We start from the raw sequence: 24,056 nt of genomic DNA on the forward strand, positions 1-24,056 counted from the left end.
CCCAGTAACCACTGTGCCACCTGCCCCAGGGCTCCCAGTAACACCAGTAATGTGGCACAGCCCTTCCCAGGGCTCCCAGTAACACCAGTAACCATTGCGCCACCTGCCCTACGGCTCCCAGTAACGCGGCACAGCCTGCCCCAGGGCTCCCAGTAACACCAGTAACGCGGCACAGCCTGACCCAGGGCTCCCAGTAACACCAGTAACGCGGCACAGCCTGACCCAGGGCTCCCAGTAATACCAGTAACGCGGCACAGCCCTTCCCAGGGCCCCCAGTAACACCAGTCCCAGCTGCCCCAGGGCTCCCAGTAACACCAGTAATGTGGCACAGCCCTTCCAGGGCCCCCAGTAACACCAGTAACCATTGCGCCACCTGCCCCACGGCTCCCAGTAATACGGCACAGCCTGCCCCAGGGCTCCCAGTAACACCAGTAACCCAGCATAGTCTGCCCCAGGGCTCCCAGTAACACCAGTAACCATTGCGCCACCTGCCCCACGGCTCCCAGTAATACGGCACAGCCTGCCCCAGGGCTCCCAGTAACCCCAGTAATCACTGTGCCACCCGCCCCAGGGCTCCCAGTAACACCAGTAACCCAGCACAGCCTGTCCCAGTGCTCCCAGTAACACAGCACGGCACTAGCCAGGGCTCCCAGTAACACCAGCAATCACTGTGCCACCTGTCCCAGTGCTCCCAGTAACACAGCACAGCACTACCCAGGGCTCCCAGTAACACCAGTAACCCAGCACAGTCTGCCCCAGAGCTCCCAGTAACCACTGTGCCACCTGCCCCAGGGCTCCCAGTAACACCAGTAATGTGGCACAGCCCTTCCCAGGGCTCCCAGTAACACCAGTAACCATTGCGCCACCTGCCCTACGGCTCCCAGTAACGCGGCACAGCCTGCCCCAGGGCTCCCAGTAACACCAGTAACCCAGCATAGTCTGCCCCAGGGCTCCCAGTAACACCAGTAACCATTGCGCCACCTGCCCCACGGCTCCCAGTAATACGGCACAGCCTGCCCCAGGGCTCCCAGTAACCCCAGTAATCACTGTGCCACCTGCCCCAGGGCTCCCAGTAACACCAGTAACCCAGCACGGCCTGTCCCAGTGCTCCCAGTAACACAGCACGGCACTAGCCAGGGCTCCCAGTAACACCAGTAACCCAGCACAGTCTGCCCCAGAGCTCCCAGTAACCACTGTGCCACCTGCCCCAGGGCTCCCAGTAACACCAGTAACGCGGCACAGCCCTTCCCAGGGCTCCCAGTAACACCAGTAACCATTGCACCACCTGCCCCACAGCTCCCAGTAATACGGCACAGCCTGCCCCAGGGCTCCCAGTAACACCAGTAACGCGGCACAGCCCTTCCCAGGGCCCCCAGTAACACCAGTCCCAGCTGCCCCAGGGCTCCCAGTAACACGGCACAGCCTGACCCAGGGCTCCCAGTAACACCAGTAACGCAGCACAGCCCTTCCCAGGGCCCCCAGTAACACCAGTAACCATTGTGCCACCTGCCCCAGGGCTCCCAGTAACCCCAGTAACGCGGCACAGCCCTTCCCAGGGCTCCCAGTAACACCAGTAACCACTGTGCCACCTGCCCCGGGGCTCCCAGTAACCACAGCCCCACTTGTCCGGTGCTCCCAGTAACAGAGCACAGCCTGCCCCCAGTGCTCCCAGTAATCACAGCCCCACCTGCCCAGGGTTCCCAGTAACCACAGTCCCAGTTCCCCTGGGCTCCCAGTAACCGCAGTAACCACAACCCCACCTGCCCCAGTGCTCCCAGTAACCACAGCCCCACTTCCCCAGCGCTCCCAGTAACCACAGTCCTAGTTCCCCCGGGCTCCCAGTAACCACATTCCCACTTTCCCAGTGCTCCCAGTAACCACAGCCCCACTTCCCCAGGGCCTCCCAGTGCTCCCAGTAACCACAGCCCCAGCTGCCCAGGGCTCCCAGTAACCACAGTCCCACTTCCCCAGGGCTCCCAGTAACCACAGTCCCACTTTCCCAGTGCTCCCAGTAACCACAGCCCCAGCTGCCCAGGGCTCCCAGTAACCACAGCCCCACCTGCCCCAGGGCTCCCAGTAACCACAGCCCCACTTCCCCAGGGCCTCCCAGTGCTCCCAGTAACCACAGTCCTACTTCCCCAGGGCTCCCAGTGCTCCCAGTAACCACAACCCCACCTGCCCCAGTGCTCCCAGTAACCACAGCCCCACTTCCCCAGGGCTCCCAGTAACCGCAGTCCCACCTGCCCCAGTGCTCCCAGTAACCACAGCCCCACCTGCCCCAGGGCTCCCAGTAACCACAGCCCCACTTCCCCTGGGCTCCCAGTAACCACAGCCCCACCTACCCCAGGGCTCCCAGCGCCCCCCCGCAGCCCGCCCCAGTGCTCCCAGTGCTCCCAGTGCTCCCAGTAAGGCAGCCCAGCCGGCTGCGGGGGGCCAAAGGCGGGTGCGGCGGTGACTCAGCCCGGCCCCCCCCGCTGTTGTTGTTGCTGCAGGACGTTGATGGGGGGGGGTGGGGGGTGTCAGGGGTCACCCGGACGCCTGCGTCCCCCAAGGCGTGTGTGGGGGGGGGGGGATGGGGGCACGTGGGTTCGCCACGAGGCCTGGCGGGGGGGGGGGGGGTGGGGGGCCCGGCCGCCCAGGTCCCCCGGGGGGGCGGGGGGGGGGAAGGGGGGGGATGTTCCTTGGCCGGGGCGGGCGGTTCGCTCATCGCCCCCCGGGAGGGGCGGGGCCGGCACGTGTGGGGCGGGGGGAGGGGGGAGACAGGAGGGGGCACGAGTTGGGGGGGGGGGGCACGAGTGGGGCTGGGGGGGAGCATATGTGGGGCTGGGGGGAGCACGAGTGGGGCACGTGTGGGGCTGGGAGGAGCACGAGTGGGGCACGTGTGGGGCTGGGGGGGCATATGTGGGGCTGGGGGAGAGCATATGTGGGGCTGGGGGGAGCACGAGTGGGGCTGGGGGGCACGAGTGGGGCACGTGTGAGGCTGGGGGGGGGAGCACGAGTGGGGCTGGGGGGAGCACGAGTGGGGCACGTGTGGGGCTGGGGGGGAGCATATGTGGGGCTGGGGGGAGCACGAGTGGGACTGGGGGGAGCACGAGTGGGACTGGGGGCACGAGTGGGGTACATGTGGGGCTGGGGGGGAGCATATGTGGGGCTGGGGGGCACGTGTGGGGCTGGGGGGGAGCATACGTGGGTCTGGGGGGGAGCACGTGGGGCTGGGGGGCAGGAGTGGGGCTGGGGGGGCATATGTGGGGCAGGGGGGGCACGAGTGGCACTGGGGCTACCCAGTGGGGCACGAGTGGGGCTGGGGGGGGGCATATGTGGGGCTGGGGAGGGGAAGGAGTGGGGTTGGGGGATGCATATGGGGCACGTGTGGGGCTGGGGGTGTGCGGGGGGTTTGCCCTGGGGCATCTGTGGGGCTGGGGAATGTGTGGGGCAGAGGCGGGGGGGGCGGTGCTGGCCCAGCCCCACGGCTGCTGCGGCCAAGGAATTTTCTCGGCATGAGGTAACGGGGGGGGGGGGGGGGGAGGGGGGGGGGGTACCAGGCGTCCGGCGGGGGGAGGGGACCTGAGAAACGAAGCCGGGGGGGGGGGGTGTGGGGTGTGTCACATGACCCCACCCCACGGTCCCGTCCCACGGTCCCGTCCCCCCCCAGGTCCCCATCCCTGTCCCTGGGTCCCCGTTCCCCGTCCCCATCATCCACATTCCCCATCCCTGGTGTCGCCATCCCCATCCCGGTGTCCCCATCCCCCGTGTCCCTGTCCCCGGTGTCCTCATCCCCGTCCCCATATCCCCATCCCCAGTGTCCCCATCCCTGTCCCTGTGTCCCCATCCCTGTCTGTGTGTCCCCATCGCTGGTGTCCTCATCCTCGTCCCCAGTGTCCCCATCCCCGTATCCATGTCCCCATCCATGTCCCTGTGTCCCTATCCCCGGTGTCCCCATCCCTGGTGTCCCCATCCCCAGTGTCCCCATCCCCATCCCCGGTGTCCCCCTCCCTGTCTGTGCGTCCCCATCGCTGGTGTCCCCATCCTCGTCCCCAGTGTCCCCATCCCCGTATCCATGTCCCCATCCCTGTCCCTGTGTCCCCATCCCCATCCCCGGTGTCCCCATCCCCGGTGTCCCCATCCCCAGTGTCCCCATCCCCATCCCCGGTGTCCCCATCCCTGTCTGTGCGTCCCCATCGCTGGTGTCCCCATCCTCGTCCCCAGTGTCCCCATCCCCGTATCCATGTCCCCATCCCTGTCCCTGTGTCCCCATCCCCGGTGTCCCCATCCCTGTCCCTGTGTCCTCATCCCCATCCCCGGTGTCCCCATCCCTGTCTGTGTGTCCCCATCGCTGGTGTCCCCATCCTCGTCCCCAGTGTCCCCATCCCCGTATCCATGTCCCCATCCCTGTCCCTGTGTCCCCATTCCCATGCCCGGTGTCCCCATCCCTGTCCCTGTGTCCCCATCCCCATCCCTGGTATCCCCATCCCCAGTGTCCCCATCCCTGTCCCTGGTGTCCCCATCCTGGCTCCCAGTGTCCCCGTCAGTGTTCTCAGTGTCCCCATCCTTGCCCTCGCTGTCCCCATCCTGGCTCCTGGTGTCCCCATCCCATCTCTTAATGTCCCCATCTCTGTCCCTGGTGCCCCCATCCAGGTTTGTAGTGTCCCCATCCCAGCTCCCATTGTCCCCATCCCTGCTCCTCGTGTCCTTGGTGCAGCTTCCAGTGTCCCCATCCCTGCTCTTCATGTCCCCATCTGTGCTCCTGGTGTCCCCATCTCCTGTCTTAGTGTCCCCATCCCTGTTCTCAGTGTCCCCATCCCTGTCCCTGATGTCCCCATCCCATCTCTCAGTGTCCCATCTGTGGCCCCAGTGTCCCCATCCCATGTCTTAGTGTCCCCATCTGTGCTTCTGGTGTCCCCATCCCATCTCTTGGTGTCCCCATACCTGTCCCCTGTGTCCCCATCCTCATCCCAGCTCCCCGTGTCCCCATCCCGTCTCTGAGAGCCTCATCCGTGTTCTCAGTGTCCCCATCCCTGCCCTTAGTGTCCCCATCCCTTGGTGTCCCCATTTGATGTCCCCATCCCCGCTCCTGGTGTCTCCATCCCATCTCTTAAGTGTCCCCATCTCTGTCCCTGGTGTCCCCATCTGGGCTCGTGGTGTCCCCATCCCTTGGTGTCCCCATCCTGGCTCCTGGTGTCCCCATCCCCAGCTCCTGCTGTCCCTCACCCTCCCTCGGGGACTCCAGCTCCTCCAGTCGTCCCCCCGCCAGCACGGCCACCCGCTGCGCCCGCATGGCCAGGGCCACCTTCCCTGTCACCAGCAGCACCGCGCGTCCGGCCCCGCTGGCTCCGAAGATCTCCTCCTCCACCTGCGGTGGGTGGCACCGTCAGTGGGGACCCCCAGATGTGGGGACAGAGGGGACATGGAGACCAAGGGGAGACCAAAGGGACATGGAGAGTGAGGATCCAGGGGACATGGGGGGCAGGGACACAGGGGACACAGGGACTGGGGACCAAAGGGACACAGGGGGCAGGGACACAGGGGACATGGGGCCCATGGACCAAGGGGATGTGGGGACCAAGGGGACGTGGGGCCCAGGGACCAAGGGGACACAGGGTCCAAGGACCAAGGGGACACGGGGAGCAGGGTCCGAGGGGACATGGGGACAAAGGGGACATGGGGAGTAGGGACCTAGGGGACAAGGGACGAAGGGGACGTGGGAATTGGGGTCCCAGGGGACATTAGGAGTGGAGACACGGGGGACGTGGGGACCAAGGAGACAAGGGGAGCAGGGACCCAGGGGACACCCCCCCCCCAGGACCAGGGGTTTGCTGGGAGAGGGATCCAGGGGCCAGCAGGATTGGGGACCAAGGGGACAGTGACCCAGTGGCCACTGGCAACTGGGGACCAAGGGGTCGTGGAGACCTCGGACCCGGGTGACATCAGGAGAGGGGACCATGGGGACCAGAGAGGCAGGGGACACAAGGAGAGGGCATCCAGGGGGACTCCCCCCCCCACCCCAGGACGAGGGGCCTGCTGGGAGAGGGACCAGGGGACACGGGGACCAGAGGACACGAGAAGTGGGGATGGTGGGGATGCAGGTGCCAGGGACCCAGGGAAGACGGGGACCAGGGGACACTAGAAGTGGGGACCACGGGGGCCAGGGACCCAGGGGACCCAGAGACTGAAGACCAAGGGGACCCCCAGGGACGGGGACCTGGGGGACAGAGTCCCTCCCACTGTAAGTGACGACGAGGTTCGTGGCCACCTGAGGAACCTGAAGAATACGAATCTATGGGACCTGAGGAGATGGCCCCGGAGCCCGGAGGGAAGCGGCTGATGTTGTTGCCAGGCCGCTCTCCGTGATGTTTGAGAAGCCGCGTCGGTCAGGGGAAGCCCCTGGCGACTGGAAAAAGGGAAACATCGCCCCCGTTTTTAAGAAGGGTGGAAAGGGGGACCCCCGGGAACCACCGCCCTGTCAGCCTCACCTCGGTGCCTGGGGAGATCATGGACCAGATCCTTCTAGAAGCTACGCTAAGGCACCGGGAGGACAGGGAGGGGATTTGAGACAGCCAGCATGGCTTCACCAGGGGCGAGGCCTGGTGGCTTTCTACAACGGAGGGACCACATCAGTGGACAAGGGGCCAGCTACGGATGTCATCTCTCGGGACTTCTGCAAGGCCTCTGATGTGGTCCCCCACAAGATCCTTCTCTCTAAGTCGGAGGATACAGATTTGATGGGTGGACTGTTCGGTGGATGAGGAACTGGCTGGATGGTCACGTCCAGAGGGTGGTGGTCAAGGGCTCGATGTCCAGATGGAGAGGGGTGACAAGTGGTGTCCCTCAGGGATCCGTACTGGGACAGGTGCTGTTCAACATCTTCATCAATGACATGGAGAGTGGGACCAAGTGCACCCTCAGCAAGTTTGCCGACCACACCAAGCTGAGTGGAGCGGTCGACAGGCCAGAGGGACGGGATGTCATCCAGAGGGACCTGGACGAGCTGGAGAGGTGGGCCCGAGCCAATCTCCTGAAGTTCAAGAAGGCCAAGTGCAAGGTCCTGCACTTGGGTCGGGACAACCCTCGTTATCAATACAGGCTGGGGGCCGACGTGACAGAGAGCAGCCCTGCGGAAAAGGACTTGGGGGTCCTGGTGGATGAAAAGCTGGACGGGAGCCAACAGTGTGCGCTTGCAGCCCAGAAGGCAAATCCCATCCCGGGCTGCGTCAGAAGAACCGTGGCCAGCAGGTCCGGAGAGGGGATTCTCCCCCTCTACTCTGCTCTGGTGAGACCCCACCTGGAGTCCTGCGTCCAGCTCTGGAGCCCTCGGCACAAGAAGGACACGGAGCCGTTGGAGCGGGGCCAGAGGAGGCCCCAGAGATGATCCAAGGGCTGGAGCCCCTCTGCTGCGAGGACGGGCTGAGAGAGTTGGGGGGGTTCAGCCTGGAGAAGAGAAGGCTCCGGGGAGACCTTGGAGCCCCTTCCAGTCCCTGAAGGGGGCCTACAGGAAAGCGGGGGAGGGGCTGTTTGCGAGGGCGTGTAGCGATAGGACGAGGGGCGATGGTTTAAAGTAGAGCAGGGGGGGTTTAGATTAGCCATTAGGAAGAAGTTCGTTACGATGAGGGTGGGGAGACGCTGGCCCAGGTTGCCCAGAGAGGGGGTGGAGGCTCCGTCCCTGGAGACATCCAAGGCTGGATGAGGCTCTGAGCGACCTGATGTAGTTGAAGATGTCCCTGCTGACCGCAGGGGGTGGGACTAGATGGCCTTCAGAGGTCCCTTCCAACCCAACGCGTTCTACGGTTCTATGGTTGTTGCTCCGGTTGTTGTCCAGCCGTTCCCGAGGTGCTGGAGCTGGGCTGAGGACACGTTTCCTCCTCCTCATCCTGAGCCACTGGAGGTACGTCCATGTGGGCTCTTCGAAGTGAAGATCCTTCCAGGACCCGAGGAGGGACACCAGGAGCGGGAGTGTCCCGCACGGGGGGCGGGACCCGGGCGGTGGGATGTGCGACCCCGGGGACACCGAGAAGGAGGGACGCGGGGTGACCCCGGCCTGGGGGGACACGGGTGGAGCATTGGGGGTGGGGGGGGGGGGCTGTGGAGCCTTGTGGGGGTCCCGGGCCGAGGGTCTCGGGGGGTTGGGGGGGTTCTGGAGGGGTCCCGGGATTCCCCGGGAATGGGGGAATGGGAAAGCGCTGACTCCGGCGCTTTCGCTTTCGCTTCCGACGTGCGGAACGGGGGGCTCTGCCCGGCGCCCGGTGACGTCCGTGGAAGCTCGGGCTGCCATTGGCTGGCGGTAGGTGGCGGCGCCAATGGCGGGGCCAGGGGGCGGGGGCCTGGGGGCGGGGGCGGGGCCGGAGCGGAGCGGAGCAGCGCCATGACGCCGGTGCCGGCGCTGGGGCTGCAGCTGCTGCTGGGGGTCCTCGGCGGGGCGGCGGGCGGTGAGCGGGGACCCCGGGATAACCCCCCGAGACCCCCCTGGGCTCCCTTTACCCGCACCCGGCCCACCCCCCCCCCCCACCCCTCTCTCCCCTTGATCCCCGGGCACCGGTGCCCCATTCCTGGGCACCGGGACCCCCTTAGACGACCCACCCCCAGACACCCCATTTCTTGCCACTGGCAACTTTCCCGGCCGCTGGGACCCCTTCAGCTCCCCCTTTCCCACCACCGCGCCCCACCCCACGGACACTAGGACCCACCTTGGGCCCCTCCCTCGGGATCTCCCCCCATCCTTGACACTGGGGACCCCCTGGCTTTCCCTTCCCGGGGACCGGGACACCCCCCCCCCCCTTCCCCAACACACCTGGCTCCCCCACATCCCCCCACCAGTCCCGTCCCTCTTGACGCTGCCTCCCCACCCCCTGATCCGCTCCCCTGGCACACACCCCCACCCCCCCCCCCCCAGCCTCGCTACCCACCCCTGCAACCCTCGGCCACCCTCACCCCCGTCCCCAATCAACCCTGCTGCCCCCCACCCCCCTCACTGCCCGCTGTGTCCCCGCAGGCCCCCACTCCTTGCACTACTTCAATGTGCAGGTGTTGGAGCCCAGCCCGGGGGTGCCCGAGTTTGTGGAAGCGGGGTACCTGGACGGGAACCTCATCTCGCGCTACGACAGCGAGACGGGGAGGACGGTGCCCGGGGCGGACTGGATGGCGGCCAACCTGGACCAGGCGTACTGGGACAGCCAGACCCAGATCTCCCAGAACGGTTACCAGGTCGCCCCTGCGCGGACCTGGAGACAGTGCGGAGCCGCTACAAACCAGAGCGGGAGTGAGCGCGGGCTGGGATGGGATGCTGTGGGACAGGAGAGTATCCAGGATCCCCAAGATCCTGCCCTGCCCCACGCTGCTGCCTCCACCTTGTGCCGGTCCTTCTCTACCCAATATCCTTCTCACAGTGCTCCCAACTACGATGTCCCCCAGCCCCAGGGGGTGGGGTCTGCCCTGTCCCATACCTGCAATGCTTGGGATCACCCGTCCCAGAGTCGGGTGGGCCCTCTGGCTGCCCATCCCAGCTCCTCACGCACCCACGGCAGTCACGACCCTCAGAACCAGAGGAGCTCCCAGGCTCTTGCTCTCCCCACGGTGCTCAGGGCCCCCATCCCAAAGCCAGAGGGGCTCCCCCAGCCCCATCCCGTCTCCTTGTGCCCCCCATGGCCTTCAAGACCCATCCCAGCCCCTCGCTGTCCCAGGGTGCCGTGGGGCTGGGTGCCAGCCCAGCCACGCCGTGGGTGCTGGGGGTCTGCGTCACGGCTCTGGGTGACACCCCCGAGTGCTGTGGGCCCCGGGCAGGACGGGGGGCAGCCCTGGTGCCGGTGCCCGATGGGCTCACCCAGGGCTGGGGTGGGGGGTGCTGCCGGGGGGTCTGTGCCCCACTGCGGGCCCCGGGCTGCAGCAGCCCCTCAGCCCCGGCTCCTGGTCGCGTTCCAGGGGCTCACACGCGGCAGCGCATGCTTGGCTGTGACCTCCTGGAGGACGGTAGCACCAGGGGGTACTGGCAGTATGCCTACGACGGAGGGACTTCATCGCCTTTGACATGGACACGATGACGTTCATCGCGGCGGACGCGGTGGCACAAATCACCAAGAGGAAGTGGGAGGAGGACAAGACTGAAGCCGAGCGGCGCAAGCACTGTCTGGAGATTACCTGCATCGACTGGCTGAAGAAATACGTGAGCTACGGGCGGGCCGTGCTGGAGAGAGAAAGGTGAGGGCGAGACGGGGAGGCTGGGGAAGCGGCCAGCGCGGGGTGCGTGTGCCGTCCCTCACCGCCACCCCCTCCCCAGAGCCCCCCGCGGTCCGAGTGTCGGGGAAGGAGGCCCACGGGATCCTGACCTTGCGCTGCCGCGCTCACGGCTTCTACCCGCGGCCCATCACCGTCAGCTGGCTGAAGGACGGCGAGGTGAGGGACCAGGAGACGGAGTGGGGCAGCGTCGCGCCCAACAGCGACGGCACCTACTACACCTGGGCCTCCATCGAGGCCCGCCCGGGGGAGCAGGACAAGTACCGGTGCCGCGTGGAGCACGCCAGCCTGCCCGAGCCCGGCCTCTACGCGTGGGGTGAGCCCGGTGGCCTTGGGCACGTGGAGGGGTGGGCCGGGGTGGTTGCCCTTCCCCTGCTCACGGCGCTGCTCTCCCCCAGAGACGGAGTCCAACCCGTGGGCCATCGTGCTGGGGGTGGCCGTTGCCGTCCTGGCCGTCGCTGGCATCTGTGGATTCGTCGTATGGAAGCAGAAGTCGGGTAAAGCATCGGGGCCGGTGAGGCAGAGGGGTGCGGGAGGAAGGCAGGGCCAGGGGGGTCTGTGGGCACGAGCCCCTGTGCTCTGGGGAGCCCGCGAGGCTGTTGGGGAAGCGCGGTGGACGCTGATGCCTCTCTCTCTCTGCAGGGAAGAAGAAGGCGGGCTACGGCATGGCGTCAAGTGAGTAGCGGGGGCCGGTCCGGCTCCAGCCGCTGCCCAGTGCCGGGGGGGTCTCGTGGCTCTGGTTTCTGGCCGCTGCCGGCATTTCCCGACCCCCATCCTCCCTGTGCCGCCCCTCGTTGCAGCCCCGTAGCGGGGACGTACGGAAGAGGTCGTGTGTCCCCCCTCGGTGCTCGCGTGCACCATCCTCCTCTCCCGGTGGCTGCAGCGCCGGCCCGTGGGCTCCCGGCCGGCTCCTGGCACATGCCCCATGCCCGTAGTGAGCCCGGGGCTGGCAGCTCACGGCTGTTTCTCCTCTCACAGGCACCGACAGTGGGTCTGGCAGCACGGGCACAGGTACGGCGTGGGGATGGACGGGGCGGCCCCAGCTCTCCGTGCTCCCCCCCACAGCAACCCCCGGCTGCGGAGAGGGGGGCACCGAGACGCCCAGAGCGGAGGGTTGGGGAGAGGGAGGTGGCCCTGGGTGACACTGTCTGTTCCTCCCGTCCCTGCAGGGGTCACCCGCCTGAGCGCTGTACGAGGGGCCGGCGCGTGGCTGGATGCGGCCCCTGCCCTGGCCGCGGCCTGGAGGCAGAGAGGAGCTGGGGGGAGGCCGGGGGCTGCCTGCAGAGAGAGCTTGTCCCGCCGCCCCCGCCCAGCCCCGCTGTGGTGCCGGGTCTTCTTCCCACTTCCTATTTGCCGATTCTTTTAAATTCTGTGTGATGCAATTATTATCCGTGTTTTTATTTTCAGATTGTAACTGATTATTTTCTGCCTGTGTACGATTCCTGGCGCGCTCAATAAACACTGGTCCCCCCCCTCCCTCGGGCTGTGCCTCCTCTCCCGGTGCCGCTCTCCCAGCCTCGGCTCGAGGGTGGCCTGGGTTGAGCGACACGGGGCTAATTTCTCTTCTAATGCTGGGGAAAACTGCACTTTTAGAAGATTCTAGTGTCTGAATTCGTGAAAATATTTACTTTATAGGCCGCTAGGCTCTGTGGGGTTCAAGGTCTCGGTGTTTCCGAGCTTTGCCAGGTGCGAGGATGAGGAGGAGCCCGACCCGGGCACTTGACCCAGGCTGGCCAACAGGGTTGTTTCATACCGTGAACGTCATGTTCGATATAAATTAGGAAGTTTGCTGTGCAGTTCCCTCTCTTTCCCTCGCTGGCGGTGGTGCAGAGAACTCGTCGTCCTGGTGCCAGGATCCCTGACCCTTCCCTTCCTCCCAAAGCCTCCCAGCGTCCCCCCTTCGCTGTCCCCTGCTGTGAGCGCACGCCTTCCTGCTGGTAGAATCGGCTGATTCTTGTATCTCTGATATTAATATCGGGATTAATACTGGTTCTTTAGTATTATCGCTAATTATTTGGTCATCTTCTATTGAATCTGCTTATATTTCAACCCTCGGGTTTCCTCGTTTTTTTCCCGGTTCCCCTTTCCGGGTGGGGAAGGGTCATGGGGTGATAGAACAGTTGTCTAAACGACGATGAATTATGGGTTTTCTCAAACCCTAACAGAGGGCTGGGCTGGTTTTGCCTGGGATTGGGTTGATTTTCTCGCTCGCAGCCCAGCACGATGCGGTGTTCGGGATTCCTGACCGCGACGCCGTTGGTGACGCAGCGCTGGGGCTGAAGAGCGTTGGCAGCGCTCAAGGTCTTCTCCGTTTCTCACTCGCCCCCTGGTGACCAGATGGGGGTTGTGCGAGCGGTTGAGCGGGGACACAAGCAGACAGGCGACCTAAACTAGCGGGAGTAGCACGGAATCATAGAATCGCCTGGTTTGGAAGGAAAATTCGAGATCAGCGAGTCCAACCATCCACCTAACGCTGCCAAAACCACCGCTAAACCATGTCCCTCAGCACCGCGTCTGCCCGGCTTTTAAATACCTCCAGGGATGGCGATTACACCACTGCCCTGGGCAGCCTGTTCCAACGCTTGACAACTCTTTCATGTCCTGCTCAACGACAACAAGGGAAAAGAGGGGGTTGAAGGGGACTGGGCACCTTTTCTTCGAGACATGGCTGGGCATCCTTGTCCCCTGTGGTGGCCGTGGTGAGCTCTGAGGCCACGTAGACGGGAGCTGAGGAGAAGCTCTCCCGATACGAGGCTACATAAAGAGGCGCTGAGAAGAAGCCCTCCTGCCCCGAGGCCACGCAGACGGGCACTGAGACAAATGTTTGCTGGTTTGAGGTCACGCAGATGCTCCCTGCGGATCCCATGGTGCCAGTAGCCGCCCCGGCCACTGTGAATGCCAGTAGCCACAGGCCGGCTTCCAGCCAGGCGGTTACCAGCCCAACCAGGCCAGTGCCGGGGCCAGCGTCGCCACAGCACCACGTCAACCAGGAGCAGGAGGCAGGACAGGCGGACGGCGGGGGAGCAGCGCCATGGCCGGGGTGTTCACTAGTAAAGACCAGTGCTCCCAGTGCAGCTCCCCTGGTCGATGCTCAGCACCCTAGGCAAGTCCCCAGTCAACACCAGCCGCTCCCAGTCCAGCCCCATCAGCTCCCCTCGACCCCACCCAGCTCCCTGGGCCGCGCACACAGTCAACACCAGTGCTCCAGTCCACGCCCCCAGTCCCAGCCTGGACTCCCAAGACCCTGCCCAACACCCTGGCGCACTCACCAGTCAACACCAGTGCTCCCAGTCCAGACCCATCAGCTCCCCTCGACCCTACCCGGCACCCTGGGCCGCTCACCAGTCAACACCAGTGCTCCCAGCCCAGCCCAGCCCAGCCCAGCCCCATCAGCTCCCCTCGACCCACCCCCGGCACCGGAGCACGCACCAGTGCTCCCAGTACAGCCCCCCAGTAGCCCCAGTCCCACCCGGTACCTCGCAGCACGGTCCCGTCGCGCCGCCTTTTGGTTTCACTTTCGAGGCCCCGCCCCCTCCCGGCCCCGGCCCCGCCCCCGGCCCCGCCCCCGCCGCACGCGCCGCTCCAAACTGCTCCAGCTCCATCTGCCCGGCAACTGATGACGCCACCGCCTCCTCGGCCAATCAGCGCCGCCCGCCCGGCTCCTGCCCCGCCTTCACCCCCCCCATCCTCCAGGGGGCACCCCAGGGACCGGGATGGGGACCCCCCCCAGCCGTACCCGGTGCCCCCCTGCGATGCCCGGTGCCCGGTGCCCCCCTGCGATGCCCAGTGTCCCCCCCCGGTAGTGCCCAGTGACCCCCCCCCCGGTGCCCGGTAGCCGGTACCTGGTGCCCGCCCCCGTTGCCTGAGGCCCGGGGACCCCCCCAGCCGTGCCCGGTGCCCCCTCCGGTACCCGGTGGCCCCCCCCGTGTCTGGTGCCCCCCCACCCCGGTGCTTCCCACCGGGGCTTCCCCCCGGGGCTGGGCCACGCGCAGCCGCCGCCGGTCCCGCCCCCGGGCTGGGTTTCGCTTTCCGAGAAACGGCGGCGCTGCCGGGAGGGGGATCGGGATCGGGACCGGGATCGGGATCGGGATCGGGACCGGGACCGGGACCGGGACCAGAACGGGGAGAAGGGTCCCGGGAGAAGGAGCGGGACCGGCCCGGAGCGGGGACATCGGCACCGGGAGCGCACCGGGGCAGGACCTGGAGCGGAGCGGAGCACATCGGGTGCCACCGGGACCGGATCAATCACGCCGGAGCACCCCCGGGACAAGGACTGGGACACACCGGGTCACCCCCAGGACCGGAGCGGGACACACCGGGATCGGGACCAGGTCACACCCGGACACGCTGGGACCGGATCGGAGCACCCCGGGACGGAGACCGGGACACACCGGGTCACCCCGGGAGCGGAGGGGAGCACCCCGGGTGACACCGGGAGCCGACGGGGACAGACGATGGCGGCCTCCTCCACCCCCCGCCGCCTCCTGGCCCTGCTGAGCCCCGAGCGCCGGCGCTGCGCGGTGGTGGCGGCGCTGATGGCGGCATCGGTCCTCGGTAAGGGGGGGGGGGGGGGGGGCAGCACCCTGGGGGGGGGCAGCACCTCGGGGTTGTGGGGGGGTGGGGGGGGCTCTGAGCTTTTGGGGAGCCCCCCATTGATGGGGGAGGAAGCACCCATCGGGGGGGGGGTACTCTGAGCTATGGGGGGGGCAGCACCCAACTTGGGGGGGGGGGGGGAAGCACCTATCGGGGGGGGTGGTGCTCTGAGCTCTGGGGGGGGCAGCACCCAACGTGGGGGGGGGGGGAAGCACCCAAAGGGGGGATGCTCTGAGCTATGGGGGGGGGGAAGCACCCAGGTTTAGGGGGGCAGCACCCAAGTACCCAAATTTGGGGGGGGGGAAGCACCCATTGCGGGGGATGCCCTGAGCTGGGGGGGGGGGGGGGGAGGATGGGGGTGGGCAGCACCCAACTTGGGGGGAGGTTGCTCTGAGCTGGGGGGGGGGGGGGCAGCACCCAACTTAGAGGGGAGTCAGCACCCAAATTTGGGGGGGGGTGCTCTGAGCTATGGGGAGGGGGGGGCAGCACCCAGGTTTTGGGGGGCAGCACCCAACTTGAGGGGGGAGAAGGCAGCACCCAGAGGGGGGGTGTCCTGAGGTTTGGGGGGGGGAAGTACCCAGTTTGGGGGGGGGGCAGCACCCAACTTTGGGGGGGGGTCAGCACTCAGTGGGGGATGCTCTGAGCTATGGAGGGGGGGGGGCAGTACCCAGGTTTGGGGGGGCAGCACCCAACTCTGGGGGAGGAAGCACCCATTGAGGGGGTGCTCTGAGCTGGGGGGGGGGCGGCAGCACCCAACTTTGGGGGGTGAAGCACCCATTGGGGGGGTGCTCTGAGCTGGGGCAGGGGGGGCAGCACCCATTTTGGGGGGGGCAGCGCCCAGTGGGAGGTGGGGGGATGGGTGGGTGAATCACCAGCCCCTCAAGGTCACACCATGGGGTGTCGTTCCCCCCCCACCACCTTGGGGGGGGGGGGGGTGACACAGACCAGGGGGGACCCCGTCACCCTGACGCCATGTCTGTGTTCCCCCCCCCCCCCGGCAGGGGAGGTGGCCGTCCCCTACTTCACGGGGCGCGTCACCGACTGGGTGGCCAGCGAGGACGAGATGGTGGCCACCTGGCCCATGGCGCTGCTGGGGCTCAGCAGGTAGGATGGTGACACCGGGGATGTCACACGGGCCAGAGAGGGGGGTGACACGCGTGCCCCCGGGCTAAGCCAACCCAATGCTACCACCGCAGTGCCGTCACCGAATTCGTCTGCGATGTCACCTACGCGGGGACGTTGAGCCGGGCGTTGGGACGTCTCCAACGTCGCGTCTTCGCTGCCGTCCTGCAACGGGACGTCACCTCCCTGCAGGTGACGGGGACCGGGGCGGTGACGGCGCGGGTGACGGGGGACGTGGAGGCCACGCACGCGGCGGTGTCCGAGGCGCTCAGCCTCTTGCTGTGGTACCTGGCGCGGGGCCTTTGTCTCCTGGTCACCATGGCGTGGTTGTCACCCCACCTGGCCTTTGTCACACTCCTGTCACTGCCCGTCCTCCTGCTGCTGCCCCGCTGCGTCGGCAAGATCCAGCAGGTACCAGGGCGAGGGACACGGGTCCCTTGTCACCTCCCTCTGCCCACTCTTCCCTCCCTGCACCCCCTGGGCCCTCCCCATTCCCGCTGTCCCCTCCCCATGCCATCTGTCCCCTCCGTGAGCTTACTGTCCCCTCTCCATGCCCACTGTCCCCTCCGTGTGCCCCCTGTCCCCTCCCCATCCCCACTGTCCCCTTCCTGCACCCCTTGTCACCTCCCTATGCCCACTGTCCCCTCCCCATGCCAACAACCCTCTCCCTGTGCTTACTGTCCCCTCCCCGTGCCCACTGTCCCCTCCATGTGCCATCTGTCCCCTCCATGTGCCCCCTGTCCCCTCTCCATGACCACTGTCCCCTCTCTATGCCCACTGTCCCCTCCCCATGCCCATTGTCCCCTCCCCATGCCCACTGTCCCCTCCATGTGCCCCCTGTCCCCTGTCCATGACCATTGTCCCCTCCTCATCCCCACTGTCCCCTCTCCATGCCCACTGTCCCCTCCATGTCCGCTGTCCCCTCCCCATCACCACTGTCCCCTCCCTGTACCATCTGTCCCCTCCATGTGCCCCTGTCCCCTCCCCATGCCAACAACCCCCTCCCTCCCTGTGCTTACTGTCCCCTCCCCATGCCCACTGTCCCCTCCATGTGTCATCTGTCCCCTCCCTGTGCCCCCTGTCCCCTGTCCATGCCCATTGTCCCCTCTCCATGCCCACTGTCCCCTTCCTGCACCCCTTGTCACCTCCCTATGCCGACTGTCCCCTCCCCATGCCCACTGTCCCCTCCCTGTGCCATCTGTCCCCTCTCCATGCCCACTGTCCCCTCCCTATGCCCACTGTCCCCTCCCCATGCCAACAACCCCCTCTCTGTGCCATCTGTCCCCTGTCCATGCCCATTGTCCCCTCCTCATCCCCACTGTCCCCTCCCCATGCCCACTGTCCCCTCTCTATGCCCACTGTCCCCTCCCCATGCCCATTGTCCCCTCCCCATGCCCACTGTCCCCTCCATGTGCCCCCTGTCCCCTGTCCATGACCATTGTCCCCTCCTCATCCCCACTGTCCCCTCTCCATGCCCACTGTCCCCTCCATGTCCGCTGTCCCCTCCCCATCACCACTGTCCCCTCCCTGTGCCATCTGTCCCCTCCATGTGCCCCTGTCCCCTCCCCATGCCAACAACCCCCTCCCTCCCTGTGCTTACTGTCCCCTCCCCATGCCCACTGTCCCCTCCATGTGTCATCTGTCCCTTCCATGTGTCTCCTGTCCCCTCTCCATGCCCACTGTCCCCTCCCTGTGCCATCTGTCCCCTCTCCATGCCCACTGTCCCCTCCCTATGCCCACTGTCCCCTCCATGTGCCCCCTGTCTCCTGTCCATGCCCATTGTCCCCTCCTCATCCCCACTGTCCCCTCCCCATGCCCACTGTCCCCTCCCTATGCCCACTGTCCCCTCCATGTGCCATCTGTCCCCTCCCCATGCCCACTGTCCCCTCCATGTGCCCCCTGTCCCCTCTCCATGCCCACTGTCCCCTCCCTGTGCCCCCTGTCCCCTCTCCATGCCCAGTCCCCTCCCAGCTCCCCCTGCCCCCTCCCCAACCCCCCCCGAGGTGACACCGCTGTCCCCCAGGGGCTGGCGAGGCAGGTGCAGGAGGCGCTGGCAGGTGCCACCGAGGTGGCGGTTGAGACCTTCCAGGCCATGGCCACCGTCCGCAGCTTCGCCCACGAGGCCGGGGCAACCGAGCGGTACCGCCAGCGCCTGCGCCACGTCTACCGGCTGGAGGGGAAGGACGCGGCCACCTACGCCGCCACCCTCTGGGCCAGCGGGGTACGGGGACAGGGGACACGGTGGCACGGGGAGAGGGGAATGCGGGGATGGGGTGGCACAGGGGCTGGGGGACGTGGGGATGCGGTGGCATAGGGACAGGGGACATGGTGGTGCGGTGGCATGAGGCTGGGGGGACATGGCGACATGGTGGCACAGAGTCAGGCGGACTCAGTGGCATGGGGACAGGGGACTTGGAGACGTTGTGGCACGGGGGACAACATGGTATGGGGACAGTGGGACATGGGGGTAGGGTGGCGTGGGGACAGGGGACATGATGGCGTGGGAGTGGTGGGACAGGGCGATGCAGTGGCATGGGGTTGACAGGACATGGGAAGATGGTGGCACGGGGCAGGGGGGACATGGGGACGCAGTGACATGGATATGGGGGACGTGATGGCGTGGGGGCGACGGGACATGGGGCTACAGCAGCATGGGGACAGGGGACATGCGATAGCATGGGGATGGGGGACATGAGGATGTGGTGGCACAGGGACGGGCACATGGTGGCACAGGGCTGGGGGACATGAGGATGTGGTGGCACGGGGGCTGGGGGACATGGGGAAATGGTGGCACAGCGCTGGGGGACATGATGGCACGGGGATGGTGGTACATGGGGACATGGTGGCATGGGCCTGAGGGACGTTATGGCGTGGGGGTGATGGGACATGGGGATATGGTGGCATGGGGACAGGGGACATCAGATGAGGTGGCGCAGGGCTGGAGGATGTGTTGGTGTGGGGGCGGCAGGACATGGGGACACAGTGGCATGGGGACAGGGGACATAGGGGTGGGGTGCTGCAGGGCTGGGGGACATAGGGATGTGGTGGCATGGGGACACAGGGACATGGTGACACGGGGCTGGGGGACACCAGGATGAGGTGGCATGTAGCTGGGGGACGTGATGACGCAGGGGTTAGGGGAGCCGGGGACATGGTGGCACGTGGCTGGGGGACATGATGCCATGGGGAAATCAGGACACAGGGGGTACGACAGTGCGGGGACTCTGGGGCACGGGACCACGGTGACACGGGGGATGTGACATCCCTGGGGTAGGGGGGAAACGCGATGGCACAGGGGAGGTGACAGAGCAAGGCTGGGACCTCGGTGTCCCTGCAGAGGGGTGGCCACGGCGAGGAGGGTGACGGGTATCCCCCCCAGCGGTGACATCCCCCATGTGTCCCCAGTTCTCGGCGCTGGGCCTGAAGCTGGGGCTCCTCTGCTACGGGGGACAGCTGGTGTCCGCGGGGACCATCACCACTGGGGACCTTGTCACCTTCCTCATCTACCAGATGCAGTTCACCGAGGCTGTGGAGGTGAGCCCGAGGGGACACCGTGTCCCCAGCGTCCTCCCCGCCGTGTCCCCAAGCCTGTTCGCCGTGCCCCTCTCCGCTGTGTCCCCGTGCCAGTCCCAGTGTGTCCCCGTTGCCATCCGTGTCCCCACGCCCTCCCTGCCATGTCCCTGCGTCCCCGTGCCCATCTCTCCGTGTGCCTGTGTCCCCCTGCCACATCCCCACGCTGGTCCCACCGTGTCCCTGTGCCCTCCCATGTCCCTACACCCTCCTGGCCATGTCCCCATGCCCGTTCCCTGTGTCCCCATGTCCTCCTGGACACAGCCCCGTGCCTGTCCTCTGCGTCCCCAAAGCCTTCTCTCTGTGTCCCCATGCCCTGCCATCTCCCTTTGCCCTCCTGACCATGTCCCTTTGTCCCCAGCTGTGTCCCTGTATCCTCCCTGCCACATCCCCATGCTGGTCCCACCGTGTCCCTGTGCCATCCGATGTCCCCCCACCATGTCCCTGTGTCCTTCGTGGTCCCACCACTCCTGGCCGTGTCCCCATGCCCGTTCCCCGTATCCTCCTGGGTGCATCCCTGTCCCAGTCCCGTGTCCCCAAGCCTGTTCCCCAATCCCCACACCCTCCCGGCCATGTCCCTGTGCCCATTCCTCATGTCCCCATGTCCTCCTGGACGCATCCCTGTCCCTGTCCTCTGTGTCCCCATGCCCATTCCGCATGTCCCCACACCCTCCCCACCGTGTCCCTACTGTGTCCCCAGGTCCTGCTCCGCTACTACCCCAACATGACCAAGGCCGTGGGCTCCTCAGAGAAGATCTTTGAGTTCCTGGACCAGGAGGAGCAGGTGGCACCCCGAGGGACGCTGGCACCAGATGTCCTGCAGGGCCACCTCCAGCTTGAGGAGATCTGGTTCTCCTACCCCCAGCACCAAGAGCCCGTCCTCAAGGTGGGAGTGGGGACAGGGCAGGGGACGCAGGGACGTGATGGGAGGACACAGTGGGAGAGGGCATGGGGACATGGCATGGGGACATAGGGGTGGTGGGGAGGGGGTGGGGATATGGTGGGGACATGGCAGGTGGACATGGGGAGATAGAGGGGAGGGCATGGGGACATGGACGTGGTGGGGAGGGCATGGGGACACAGTGGAGGGACATGGGGATGTGGTGGGAAGGGCATGGGGACCCAGAGTTGGTGGGGACATGGTGGGGACACGGCAGGCGGAGGATGGGGACGCACTGGGAAGGGCATGCGGACACGGACGTGGTGGGGAGAGCGGAGACACTGTGGGGGGACATGGACGTGGTGGGGACATGGACGTGGTAGGGACAAGGAGAGGGGGCCATGGCGCCATGGTGGGAAGACACCAGGGGGACATGGTGGGGAAGGCATGGGGACATGGCAGGGGCCATGGGGACATGGCAGGGAGGGCCCGGGGAGGGACGGGGACATTGGGGGGGGGGGTGTGGGGTGTGTCACCTTTATGTGTGTCCCCCAGGGCGTGTCACTGGAGCTGCGCCCCGGGGAGGTGCTGGCGGTGGTGGCCCCCCCGGGGGCGGGGAAGAGCACCCTGGTGTCCCTGGTCCTGGGCCTGCGCTCGCCGGGGGCCGGGCGGGTGCTTCTGGATGGTCACCCCCTCCCTGACTACCAGCACCCCTACCTGCGCTGCCAGGTGCCACCACCGCCCCGGTCACACGATGTCCCCAACAGAACCCACTGCCACCCTCATGTCACCAATGGGGTCCCCACCACTTCCCCGTGTCACGCGTCACCAGGCATCCCCAGTGGGTCCCCACCACCACCCCCATGTCACCAGCCATTCCGAACAAGTCCCCACCGTCACCCCCATGTCACCAGCCATCCCCACCGTGGCCCGGTCACCACTGTGTCACCAGATTTCCCCGCTGCCTCCCCAGACGTCCCTACCATGTCCATGCCATGTCCCCACCACGGCCCCATCTCTCCTCCCACCACGTCCCCTGACACGTCCTTAACCGTCCCCACCATGTCCCCAACACGTCCCTGCCGTGTCCCCAGCTGTCCCCGCTGCATCCCCAGCCATCCCCGACATGTCCCCAATGCATCCCCAGCGGTGTCCCCAGCCGTCCCTGCCATGTTCTCAGCTGAGTCCCCAGAGCCATCCCTGTCATGTCCTTGCCACATCCCCACCATGTCCCCACCGTGTCCCCAGCCACATCCCTGCCACTTCCCCCCCCCTCCATGTCCCCAAAGCGTCCCCAGCCGTCCCCTCCGCCGCAGGTGGCCGCCGTCCCCCAGGAGCCGGTGCTCTTCTCCCGCTCGCTCCACGCCAACATCGCCTACGGGCCGGGGAGCTGGAACCGGGCGCAGGTGACGGTGGCAGCCCGCCGGGCGAGCGCCCACACCTTCATCACCCGCCTGCCCCAGGGCTACGACACAGGTAGGAGGTGTGTCCCCTTGCCCTGGCCCCATGGCCCCATGGCCCTACCCTGAGCCCCGGCTTCACGCAGAGGTCGGCGAGCTGGGGGGGCAGCTCTCCGGGGGACAGCGGCAGGGGGTGGCCATCGCTCGCGCCCTGGTGAGGAGCCCCCGTGTCCTCGTCCTCGATGAGCCCACCAGCGCCCTGGACAGCGAGAGCCAGCTGCAGGTGAGAGGTGACGCCCGTGGCCTCTTGGGCCCCCTGCCCAGTAGCACCCTGGTCTTCCCCCTGGGTCTCCTCTTTCCATCACCTCCTTGTCCCCAGTCCCTGTGTCACCGCGGTCCCTGCTCCCTGCGTCCCTCCTTCCCATGCCCCCAGCTGCCCACGTCCCCTGGATCTCTGGTCCCTGTGTCCCCTGGATCCTCACTCGCCACCACGTCCCCTCGGTCCCCACATCCCCTTGGTTCTTGGGCCCCATGTCCCCTGTGTCCCTGCCCCCCATCTCCCCTGGATCCTCACTCTCCATGTCCCCTTGGTCCCTCCTTGGACCCCATGTCCCCTGGATGCCCATTCCTCATAACCCCTGGGACCCTGCTCCCCATGTCCCCTTGGTCGCCATGTCCCATTCATCCCTGGTCCCCACATCCCCTTGGTCCCAGCGTCTCCTTGTTCCTTAGTCCCCACATCCCTCTGTCCCCGTTCCCCATGGTCCCCACATTCCCTTGGTCCTTGGTCTCCATGTCCCCTCTGTCCCCACACCTGGGGGTCCCCACTGACGATGCCACCCACCGCAGGTGGAGGAGGAGATTTTCGGAGCCAGCGGGGCCGGACGCGCGGTGCTGCTGGTGACAGGGAAGGTGGCCCTGGCCATGCGGGCGCAGCGGGTGGCCGTGCTGGCGGGGGGACGACTGGAGGAGCTGGAGTCCCCCAGGGAGCTCCTGTGCCCTGGCAGCCGCTACTGGCACCTGCTGCAAGGCGGGGGACAGGGGGGGACAGCGGAGGATGGGGACACGGGGAAGGAGGATGAGGGACAGCTGGGGATGGGGACACCAAGGGATGGGGACACCAGGAACCAGGATGGGGAAACTGGGGGAAGGGATGGGGACACTGAGAGCAGGGATGGGGACACTGAGAGATAGGATGGAGACACCAGGAGCAGGGATGGGGACACCAAAAGCTGTGACACGGGACCGTGAGAGCTGTGATGGGGGAGCGCAGGTGCCAGGCCAAGAGCGCGGCCATGGCCCTGCTGCATTATGGTGCCCATGGGGGCCACCAGGGCTGGTGACTGACAAGACTGGCCACGGAACACAGAGTTTGAAATAAATCCTTCTCTTTGTACCCAGGATGTGTTGGGGGACCCCGAAACTGGGGTGGGAAGGGGCTGCAGAGATGGGGGGGTGGGTGGGGGGCTGAAATAGGGGTGCAGGGATGGGTGGGTGGGGATGGGGAGCACAACGGGGTGGCCGGGGTGACCCGCTGGGGACAGAAATTTGTACAAAATGAAGTATAATTGCTTCGGAGAGGAGCCAGCTGGGTCACGGGGGCTGGAGGGGGCTGCCCAGCCTGGCTCCGGGGTCTTGGGCGCCGAAGCCACGTGTTCGCCCTGTGGTTGTCACCGCCACCATGGGAAGCGCGTGGCAGTGACCTCGGTGTGACATCATTAATCGGCCTCCCCCTCGTGATATCGCTGCCACCGTCTTTTACACCCAAGAGGCTTCAAGCGCTTGATTCCAGCGCATCGCTCACATCGATGAAGGACCTGTGCGATGGCTGCAGGGGTCAGGTCCACCCCGCCATCGCGAGCCCACCCACGCAGTGTGGCTCTACCCCGATGTCCCACGGGCCACCGAGCTGTGAACAGCTCATGACAATGTTCCCAGTCCAGGTCGACCTGAACCACACCAATTTGGCCACCTGGTCTCCTTGCTCCTTGCGCTGGTGGTCTCCAGGGACGTGGATCTTGGACAGCATCTACATGGTGGACCTTTACACCCAGGGGCTCTACCCAGGCAGGAAGGTCCAGCCCAGAGGGAGTTACCTCTGTGACCATCGCGGTAGCCACCCCCACAGGGCCCTGGCCACCCTCAACAAGTCAGTACGGAGACCGGGCACTGGCCCCATTTCTCTAGGCCCAGCTGGGTGGCTTTGACTTCTGCAGCTTCCCTCGAAGGAAGAGAGGTGGAGAGAGACGTTTTACCAAGGCCTGTGGTGA

The 24,056-nt window shown here is 66.4% G+C and overlaps 1 protein-coding gene, 2 long non-coding RNA genes and 1 pseudogene across 3 annotated transcripts; 2 read left to right on the plus strand and 2 right to left on the minus strand.

Annotated features, from left to right (window-relative positions):
- Window positions 1-8,337: 8,337 nt before the first annotated feature.
- Window positions 8,338-11,363, plus strand: LOC128901598 (class I histocompatibility antigen, F10 alpha chain-like; annotated as a pseudogene).
- A 1,028-nt stretch (window positions 11,364-12,391) lies between these two features.
- LOC128901718 (uncharacterized) lies at window positions 12,392-13,752 on the minus strand. Its single transcript, XR_008463501.1, has 3 exons — window positions 13,698-13,752; window positions 12,755-12,822; window positions 12,392-12,643 (listed from the first exon to the last, which is right to left on the minus strand). It is a non-coding gene; the product is annotated as an uncharacterized LOC128901718 (long non-coding RNA).
- On the minus strand, window positions 12,835-13,694 carry LOC128901719 (uncharacterized). Its single transcript, XR_008463502.1, has 3 exons — window positions 13,639-13,694; window positions 13,491-13,550; window positions 12,835-13,320 (listed from the first exon to the last, which is right to left on the minus strand). It is a non-coding gene; the product is annotated as an uncharacterized LOC128901719 (long non-coding RNA).
- Window positions 13,753-14,179: 427 nt separating the features above from the next.
- LOC128901640 (antigen peptide transporter 1-like) lies at window positions 14,180-23,182 on the plus strand. The gene is made up of 10 exons (XM_054183729.1): window positions 14,180-14,775; window positions 15,816-15,918; window positions 16,011-16,347; window positions 17,960-18,157; window positions 19,342-19,470; window positions 20,207-20,392; window positions 20,942-21,115; window positions 21,703-21,862; window positions 21,933-22,069; window positions 22,636-23,182. Exons 1-10 carry the CDS (start codon window positions 14,676-14,678, stop codon window positions 22,978-22,980), a joined length of 1,869 nt encoding a protein of 622 aa, XP_054039704.1. The 5' UTR covers window positions 14,180-14,675; the 3' UTR covers window positions 22,981-23,182.
- Window positions 23,183-24,056: the final 874 nt, after the last annotated feature.

The sequence above is a fragment of the Rissa tridactyla genome, chromosome 27, assembly GCF_028500815.1.
Source record: "Rissa tridactyla isolate bRisTri1 chromosome 27, bRisTri1.patW.cur.20221130, whole genome shotgun sequence".
NCBI classification, from domain to species: domain Eukaryota; kingdom Metazoa; phylum Chordata; class Aves; order Charadriiformes; family Laridae; genus Rissa; species Rissa tridactyla.